Source organism: Equus quagga, chromosome 12 (genome assembly GCF_021613505.1).
Source record: "Equus quagga isolate Etosha38 chromosome 12, UCLA_HA_Equagga_1.0, whole genome shotgun sequence".
NCBI classification, from domain to species: Eukaryota; Metazoa; Chordata; class Mammalia; order Perissodactyla; family Equidae; genus Equus; species Equus quagga.
The window spans coordinates 87759775-87769437 of record NC_060278.1 but is presented as its reverse complement, the minus strand read 5'-3'; the positions used below and the strand labels follow the sequence as shown (position 1 = coordinate 87769437).

The 9663-nt window shown below is 47.7% G+C and overlaps 1 protein-coding gene across 2 annotated transcripts in view; it reads right to left on the bottom strand.

Annotated features, from left to right (window-relative positions):
• Positions 1 to 452: 452 nt before the first annotated feature.
• Positions 453 to 9663, bottom strand: part of ACSS2 (acyl-CoA synthetase short chain family member 2) — a 47450-nt gene continuing 38239 nt past the window's right edge. For both annotated transcript variants that reach the window (XM_046679014.1, XM_046679015.1), the window contains 11 exons: positions 7514 to 7651; positions 6381 to 6551; positions 5939 to 6072; positions 5609 to 5741; positions 5471 to 5527; positions 5195 to 5275; positions 3924 to 4032; positions 2674 to 2742; positions 2168 to 2344; positions 1471 to 1545; positions 453 to 1329 (listed from right to left, as the gene is read on the bottom strand). In XM_046679014.1, coding sequence (XP_046534970.1) covers positions 1202 to 1329; positions 1471 to 1545; positions 2168 to 2344; positions 2674 to 2742; positions 3924 to 4032; positions 5195 to 5275; positions 5471 to 5527; positions 5609 to 5741; positions 5939 to 6072; positions 6381 to 6551; positions 7514 to 7651 — 1272 coding nt within the window. In that variant the 3' untranslated portion in view covers positions 453 to 1201. The remainder of the gene's footprint in view (positions 1330 to 1470; positions 1546 to 2167; positions 2345 to 2673; positions 2743 to 3923; positions 4033 to 5194; positions 5276 to 5470; positions 5528 to 5608; positions 5742 to 5938; positions 6073 to 6380; positions 6552 to 7513; positions 7652 to 9663) is intronic.

Sequence of the window (9663 nt, the reverse complement as noted above, 5' to 3'; positions counted from 1 at the left end):
CTGTGCATTTAGGGGAGGGAGAAGCTATAATCTGGGTCAGCCCACTTAAGGTGGATTGGAGCAGGGGCAGTGACTTGGCTATAATTAGAGTCTTCCTAGCCCCAGACTCTATGGATAGGACCCTGATGTTCTAATCCTTAGTCATTCAGTTATGCTCCCACAGGATCATAGGGAGAAAAGAGGGTTCCTGGCAGGAGCTGGGGAGGGAGGGCAACCATGATGGGACATCACAAATGTGAACTGGCTTCAGTTGCTTTCCTGCTTAGCTCAGGAGCTTGTCAAAGGGCCTATGTGTGAAACCCTGTCTGGCTCCACCCAAACCAAAAGTTCTAGAAAGAGGATATTGGGGTATTCCTGGGTAAAACCACTCCCCTTCCCAGCCCTGACACAAATCAGAGCAGCTAGCAAGTATACAGCCTGTAAGATACCTAACAAAACAAGTCACTGCCTTCTTGAGGTCACAGACTTTATTCCTACAACCACAGAGCTTGAGCATGACCGGGGCAAGAAAAGAGAGTTTCATCTGAGAGTGTCCCTCATGGGCAGGACTCTTCTTTTGGGGAGGGTGGGAACAGAGGACAAGGAAGACAGGCTCCTCTGGCCCTACGAACAAAACATATTTACTCCTGCAAAGCAGCAGATGATCTGGAAACTGAGCCTGCCTGCATAGCTCTTGGAGCAAATGGGTAGACAAGCACTGCCATCTGGCACAAAAGGGAATTCAGATCCAGAACAGAAGCAGCAAAGTGTTTAAAAAAATAATAATCAATTGTTCCAGGACTCACAAACAGGCATTTCTAAGAGCAAGTGCATGTCCAAGATAAGTACTGGTGCTTCCTGAGAGGTGACATAGGATTACAGAGCTGCCTCCCTTTTTCAGTCTAGGCCCTCAACTTGCCCTCCGAACATTTAACTTGTGTTGGGAACGTGACCTTCAGGTCCCTGTTCTGCGCTCCAAGGGCTCTTTGCAGTCTAGGGGCACAGCAACCTGAGTCTGAACTGGGTCCTGTCCCATCTGCCTGGAAGTCACAGTAAGTTGCCTCCTCCCAGGGGCAAAGCTGGTCCTTGGTCTCAGACAGCTGGTCGAGGGAGGTGGTATGGGTCAGCACTGGCCCTCAGTGCTCCTGGATAGGGACAGGGAGGGTGGGCAAAACTTTGGAAAGCCAAGCAGGGAGAATCCTGAGTAAAGGCAGGATCTTGTTCACTGGATGGTCAGGCAGCGGTGACTGAAGAGCTGGCAGATGACAGATGGATCAGCCACAGTAGACATGTCCCCCAGGTCATGGTCATTCTGAGCGATCTTCCGAAGCACCCGCCTCATGATTTTCCCTGGGAGACCACAGGCTTCTGGTTACCTGGTGACAGCACTGACCCACTCCAGCCCTGCCAAAGGCTTCCATCCACACACATTCCACAACCACTGGGCTTTGGCCAATCCCTTTCCCAAACCCTTGGGGCCTCTGAACATACCTGAGCGGGTTTTAGGCAAGCCAGGTGCATTCTGGATGTAATCCGGTGTGGCAATGGGGCCAATCTTTTCTCTAACTGTAACCAACAAATCATTAAGCATTTCTTCAGTACCCTTAGCTAGGCTCCCAAAAACCAAGGTACAGATAGCTTTGTTCCCCACTCATTTCCCTTTCAAGTCCCTAGCCACAGAGTTAGTCTCAGGCTCACTGCCTGTCTGTCTTTCTTTTTAACACACTGTCTCTTTACTATCTCTTTACTTACTATTATTTTATCTTAATCTACTTTCATGGAACTCAAGCTCTAGAATGGCCTGCTTGAGTTGAAATCCCACTTTACTAGCAGTGTGGCCTTGGGCAAGTGATTTAACTTCTCTGAGCCTCAATTTCTGCATCTTTAGAAGGAAGATAAAATAAGATCTGTTTCTTAGATCTTGATTATAGGGATTAAATGGATTAATGCATTTAAATTACTTAGCTCAATGATAGCAGAGAGAAAGGATTCTATAAATGTCAGCCATTATTTTCCTGGTGGAGAGACTAGTGGAGACTGACTGGGAAGACGACAATCAGCCCCAAGGCCCCCTGGGATCTGTTTGTGGTTTGGGAAGCAGCTCACTCCAGCACTGCCACCCAACCTGCTGTGGTAACTGGACCATCAGGACAGACCCTGCAGTCCCTGCCCAGGGAGGCTTCCTTACTCTGCTTCTTGAGCTCCTCCGTGAGGGTGGGGCTAAAGGTGTGGCCATCACACAGAGTGACAAAACAGTAGAGGCATTCGCCCTTCACAGGATGAGGGTGGCTGACTACGGCTGCCTCGGCAACAGCCTCATGTTCCACAAGTGCTGATTCCACTTCGGCTGTGCTCAGCAGGTGTCCTTGTCAAGGGAAAGGAAGTGCCATGAGAGAGATCCCAGCCTCTGCCTCAACCCCTGCTCCATCTGTGCCTACAGGGCAGTCCTGGTCTGGTCAAATGGGGAAGGCCCTTCATTCATAGCTCAACATAACAGTTGCCCCACCATACCAGTTTCCCTCCTCTAGGCACATTCCACTGTTTATCACTCTTCCTCCAAAACCTGGGCCTAGAACTGAATGCCTCACTCCAAGTATGGTCTGGCCACAGGACACCCTGGCTCTCTTGGAAGGCTTTGGCTAGGAGTTGCTGGGAGAACAGGGCTAATAAGGGAAAATGGTCCCTGGCCCTCACCAGATACATTCAGCATGTCATCAATTCTGCCAGTGATCCAGTAATAGCCATCCTGATCTCGCCGGCAGCCTGGGAAGAGAAGAAATGTACAACATAATAAATACCCCACAGTAGGATACATGATCCACATGATCCATTTACCAGACTTCCACACCCACGGCAATAGCCTCCTAACAAGTATTCCTGCTTCTCTTCTTGCCCATTGTGGTAGCCAGGCTCCCAGATAGCCACACTGATCTCCAACTCCTAGTATTCATACCCTTGTATAGTCGTCTTTCTCATTGTGCTAGGGTTAGTCTGTATTGTCAATAGAATTTGGCAGAAGTGATGGAATATAAATAAATAAGGCAAAGTTATTTTCTAAAGAGTAAATCAGTTATCACTTCTCTGCTTAAAACCCCTAAAGGTCTCCCATTGTACATTGGATAAAATCCAAACTCCTTACCATGGCCCACAAGGCCCTATATTATCTACCTCTCCAACTTCATGTAACATTCTTCCCTTTGCTCACTGCACTCCAGCCACACAGGCTTCAGTCTGTTCCTCAGAGATTTCAAGTTTGTGTCTCTGCACAGAACACTCACTCTTACTCCATATATTCCTATGCCTGGCTCCTTCTCACTCTTCTGGTCAAAAGTCACTTCAAAGAAGACTTCTGTCATCTCATGTATGGTAGCCATCCCTGCAGACACTCTTTATCCCATTACTCTGTTTATTTTTCTTCACAGCACTTATCACTACCTAAGATAAGCTTATTTACTTGTTTGCTGTTTATTGTCTCTTGAATGTAAGCCCCATGAGAGCAAAGACCCTTGTCTACCTTATTCATGGTAATATCCCCTGTGCTTAGATCAGTACCTGGATGTAATAGGCATTCAATAAATATTAATGAATGAATGGATTGGTGGATGGGCCATGGGCAAACACAGACACCAGACATGCGGACACACATGACAGTGATACACACTGCCATATGCCCCATCTCTTTCAGCACAGGAGCAATAGAAACAAGAACCTTTTTCCTCATACATCAAATCTCAGATGGCACTATGCTGAGCCCTTCTTGCAACACTCATTTCTTCTCTTACAGTCTTCTCTGTAGCTCTGCTGGATATTAGACACTGACACACAGGACACATAGGACGTTCCCCTCTCTGTTTTTCTTCACCCCTAGCCAACTCTTCTTGAAAATGAAAGGGGAAAGTACGTGTCTTGGTGAAAGGTGTGGGAAGGAGCTAGCCAAGGCTCACCATCTCCTGTCACATAGTAGCCGGGAAACTTCTTAAAGTAGGTGGTCTCAAAGCGTTCATGGTTCCCATAGACTGTGCGCATGATCCCTGGCCAGGGCTGCTTGAACACCTGAGGAGTGAGGAAGGCACAGTAGTTACATCCTCTATGCTGTCTCACTGGAAGACAATCAGAGCTTTTCTTAAACTGAGGAGAAATGGCCTGAATGCCATTCCTGAGAAGTAAGACAAAGTACAGGCCTTGGAGATAAACAATGTAGCCTTGGAATCCAAGCTCTGCCACTTACTAGCTGTGTGACCTCAGGTAAGTAACTTTACCTCTCTGAGCTTCAGAATTTTCATCTGTAAACCAGAGAAAATCATCTCTACCTCCCAAAGTGATTGTGAGAATTAATATTATGTGGAAGTTGCCTAGCACAATATTCTATTAGTGATAAGCATTTAGTAAGTTTGTCTCCTTTTGGGTAATCCTTCAGGAAAGCAGATCCAGTTTGATGCAAATGAAAATAGTCATATAAAAATATCGGACCTACACATTAGTAAATAGTTATTGCCCCAATCAATAATGTCCTATGGCAGCAGACTGATGGGATGGATGGAATTCTAGGCTAAGCGTCAGAAGGCCTGGATTCAAGTCCTGCCATTGTTACTAACTTACTATCAGTAAAAATGAAGTGGGGTGGAGGGTGGGAACTGATGATCTCCCTATAAGTACTAATATAACAATCACAACAACAGCTAACATTTATCAAGCACTAACTGTTAGGTTCTGTGCCAGACCCTTCACATGGATTATCTAATTTTAGGAGACAAAGGTACTATTATAACTCTATTTTATAAATGAGAAAATTTAGGTTCAGAGGGGTTAGGTAACTTACATGAGGTCACAGAAGAGGCAGAGCCAGGATTTGAACCCAGGCAGGTTGACTCCAGAGCCTATTATGATTTTCCACTATGTTTATGAAGCCTCCTTTCACACTAGAACGTTTGCAAAGGAAGAGTTGGGACTATGTCTTCCAGACCCAAAAAGGCACCATCAGGAATCTTTGAGCAGAGCCCTTAAGAGCCACATGGGCCAAGATGCAGAGAGGCAGGCAAAGTATCTGAAGGATGCCCCCCAGGGTCTCTCCGCAGACGATAACCTTCAACCCTTGAATTTTTGCCACAAGCAGCTACCAGGAGAGATTAGGTTCTAAACTCTGAAACAAGTACAGTACCCCTTGGTGGACCCTTCCCACCTCCTCCTCAAAAACCCCCAAGGGCCAGGGCCTCACCAGATAACCTTCAGCTTCACCTTCCAGCTCTTCCCCAGACTCATTCAGGATTGCAGGAGCTACACCAAAGAACGGGAAGGTCTAGAAGCAAACAGGAGACAGGATCCAAGGAGAGGAATGAGGCAACTCTGACTCAACTCTCTACCTCTCCCAAGGAGCCCTAGAGCTTCAAATTCCTCACACATATCAGTCCAGTCCCCCACCCTCTACCTAGGCCAAATGCCCCAAGACTCTACTACTGCCTAGGCCAGGACCAGCCAAGGGAGCCTCACTCACAGCAGAACCAGGCTTCATTGGTGTGGCACCAGGGAGGGGTGTCAGCATATGGCCACCCTGTGGAAGTCAGAGATCAGAAATTTGAGTCAGTCTTCCTGTACTGTCCCTGAGCCCCATCCTTCTGAACCCCTTACTCACTGTCTCTGTCTGCCAGAAGGTGTCCACGATAGGGCAGCGCTGGGCACCTACCACCTGGTGGTACCAAAGCCAGGCCTCAGGGTTGATTGGTTCACCCACTGTGCCTAGCACCTGTAAGGATGCCCGGCTATGCCTTGGGCAGGGGAGTGGAAAGAGAGGAAGGCTCTGAGAACCACTGGGAACCAGGAAGACATGCCCAGGCTCTTCTCCTGCCCCCTCCCCTATTCCAGGCCTGGGAGTTGGAACAATGGAATGGAAAAGACTGTGCAAAAAGGCCAGCACCCAGCTCTGAGGGACACCCATGGGGCAGCAGCTGGGAAGGGGTCTCACTTGGTGACAGGCTCATCTCCAAACTTCATGAGCAGGCGGATAGCTGTGGGTGCTGTGTAGAACTTGGTCACCTTGTACTTGTCCACGATACTCCACAGGCGGCTCACATCCGGGTATGTGGGGATCCCCTCAAACTGACCCCAGTGAAGGCTGGTCATTCCCGGTCCTTCCCAATAGTTCCTCCATTCCCCTCCTGTACCCTCAGGCTCAGTATCTTGCCCTTTCTGACAAACCAGTGTCTTCATTCCCTTACCAGACAATCCAAGACACCTTCCCAATCATGATACACAACCCTCTCAGAACTCCTCTTTCTCTAGGAAACAGGTCATTATGTAAGTCCCCCTGCCTCTAGACCAAGTGGCCTTGGGAGGTAGTCACCCAGGATCATCTTGTCTATCCCCTAAGTAGGCCAGGCAGCCATGGGTCCCAGTTCCCTTCTTACCAAAACACTGGTAGCACCGTTGGCCAGTGGCCCATAGGTGACGTAGGAATGGCCAGTGATCCAGCCAATGTCTGCTGTGCACCAGAACACATCCTCCGCGTGGAAGTCAAACACGTACTTGAAGGTTGTGGCCACATAGAGCATGTAGCCCCCAACTGTGTGTACCACACCCTGGGGAAAAATAGGACCTCAGGTTGGGGCCTTGGTCTCACCCCCACTGACCACCAGATGCAGGCTGGGCAGAGCTAGAGGAAGATCTTCCTCAGGGATTCTGGCCCTGCCAGCACCCCTTTTGTAACATCCATCTCCCTTCCATCCCCTTTTCTCCATGTTCCCATCTCACACTCACACACATGTATAGTCAGTCCATCATTCACACCCATACCCTAAGATGGTATTTCTGAGCCACCCACATCACTCTCACGCACAAACACTTCTAGGACACTCACATCTAATAGTGTCTTTGTTATGTATTTGCACACACACACTCAATTATACATTGACAGAGTGGGAATGGAAAAAAAAAAAGAATCTTCTTTGCTTACTCCATCAATACCCCACCTCAAGGAAAGAGAGGCCAAAATTGTGTTTCTAAAGGCCCAATGAGGGATATTCCAAAGCAAGTGGAGAGAAGAATTTAGGGGTGCAGTGAGTGGAAGGTAGAGTAATATATCTTTCAAGTTAATGGAGGAGTCAAGAGTTTTCTTAAGTGTTTATGGCTCCCACACTGTGCCCTAGGAGGGTCTAGATGTTAATAGTGTCGCATGTGGAAGGAACTGAACTCTAAGAGCTATAGTCTAGGAATACAAAGGACTCCTTGTGCCTACCCTTGGCCTTGAGTTGACATGGCACCTTTCCTTCAATCAAACCATGTGGGCATGAGCAAGGGACATCAATGTTAACCAATGGACTGATCCTTTTCTCTTTTTCTGGGCACCATGAAAGTCCCCACCTGAACTGTCTCATCCTGGGCCTCACCATCTAGTGATTAAGGATTTATGTCTTAATTTGATTTAGAAAAGGTAATGTGACTTTTCTGAAACTCAGGGTTGCAGAGTAAAATTCATGTCATTACATGCTTCCTCAGAAACTCATTTCTCACCCCTACACAGTACACAAACACACATACTTGCCTTGGGTTTGCCTGTGGAGCCACTGGTGTACAGGATGAAGAGTGGGTCCTCAGCATCACACCACTCAGGCTCACACTCATCCCCTGCCTCTTTCATGAGTTCATGCCACCAAAAGTCAACCCCCTGGTTCCAGGAGATCTGCAGGGGGAGGAAGACAAGAATGGGCAGGGAAGAACTCAACAGCTCAAGATGGGGTCAGGAGAAACTCCTCCCTGGCACCTGGAGGGGCTGGGATGGGACTCCTGACGGAAGTGCTGGGAGGAAGGAGGACCCTGGAAAGGGTGGAATGGGGCAGAGAGAACGAAAACAGAATAGCAGGCTTTCTGGGTAGTCCCAGCACCCTGCTGCAGAGCTCCCCTCACCTGGCTTCAGACTGAGGAGGGTCCTTTGGTTGTTCTTTTCTCATCCTTCAATTCTAAGCTTAAATGTCACCTTCTTGGAAAGGCTTTCCCTGAACAGCATCTGGTAGATTCCCACTCCCATCCTCACTATTATTCTTGATCACAGCACCATATTGCTTTCCCACACAGAACATATTTCCAGTTGTTTTATTTAGTTGTTTGCTTGATTACTGTCTTCCCAACTAGATAGTGATCTCTATGAGTGCAGTGGCATGTGTCTTTTATTTTTTTCCTATATCCCCAACACCTAACAAAATGCCTGGCACTCAAAAGGCACTCAGTAAATTTTTGTTGGATGAATGAATATGCACACACAGGCCTGCATACACACATATGTACTTATGGGACTAGTGGCTCATCAGCAGGGATGCAAACACCACACAATTCAGAAATGCAAAATTAGTCAGAGCCTGCAGGTGAGGTGGGCACCTGGCCCTGTTAGTAGCAAAAGAAGTCAACAGATCTTGGTCCAAGCACCTTTTCCTGCATGTCCAGACCTCATCCACATCTGGAGGTTCCTACCCTAGCTCTGCCCCTGCCTTTACACCACTGGTACCAATGGGTTTCCCATAAAAATATCTGCTTGAGTTCCATTCAGCAGGAAGCCTTGCTTTACGTTAGTGGAGAAGGACCAAGGTCGATTTCTCCCAGTAGAGAGATGTCCCCCTATATTGGAGTGCCTTTCACAACTACTTCTGGGTCTGTCATCCTGAAATCTTTCTAAACTCTCCTTGAAACTGGTTTACTTTGCTGGTTATATCACCTCTTTGAACAACCAGTTTTCTGACTCTACTCTTTGCCAAGTGAAGTTGGAGTCCCTGAATTTGTCCAAAAACTGGACAAGTTCACTGGATTTCAATCCCAGTTCTGCTACTTCCTAGCTATATATGACCTTGGGTAAGTCACTTTACCTCAATTCACTTCTTTTTAAAATGAGGATAGTCATTCTTTTTTTGAGGAAGATTAGCCCTGAGCTAACATCTGCCACCAATCCTCCTCTTTTTTGCTGAGGAAGACTGGCCCTGAGCTAACATCCATGCCCATTTTCCTTTACTTTATATGTGGGACGCCTGCCACAGCATGGCTTGACAAGCGATGTATAGGTCCGCACCTGGGATCTGAACCAGCAAACCCCAGGCTGCGGAAGCAGAACATGTGAACTTAATCGCTGTGCCACTGGGCCCACCCCAAGGATAGTCATTCTTGCCCTAATGGTCTCACAGGATTTGGAGAACATCAAAAAAGAAAGGTACTACCTAGTAAACATTAAGCCTTGGATTGTCCTGGGGGGTGGGGAAGACTGATGAATGTCAGGAAGCATAGAAGCTAGTTCAGTTCCACTGAACTCCCCTGGGAGATGAATTTAAGGGTGTGATGATGGGAACTGTTTGGGGTTTGCTTTAGCTGTCACAAAGCCCTTTTACATTCATTAGCTTCTTGTATGTTCAATGGCCCTGGCTGGCAGGTAGACATTATAGTGTAAGAGAAACATCTTATTCCCATTATATGGCTATATGCTAATTTATTGTGTGCATCTTTGGTTAAAAAAACCCCAAAGTGAGGGGGCTGGGTGGGTGGTGCAGCGGTTAAGTTCACATGCTCTGCCTCGGTGGCCCGGGGTTCACCAGCCTGGATCCTGGGTGCAGACCTATGTAATGCTTGTCAAGCTATGCTGTGGCAGGCGTCCCACATATAAAGTACAGGAAGATGGGCACGGATGTTAGCTCAGGGCCAGTCTTCCTCAGCCAA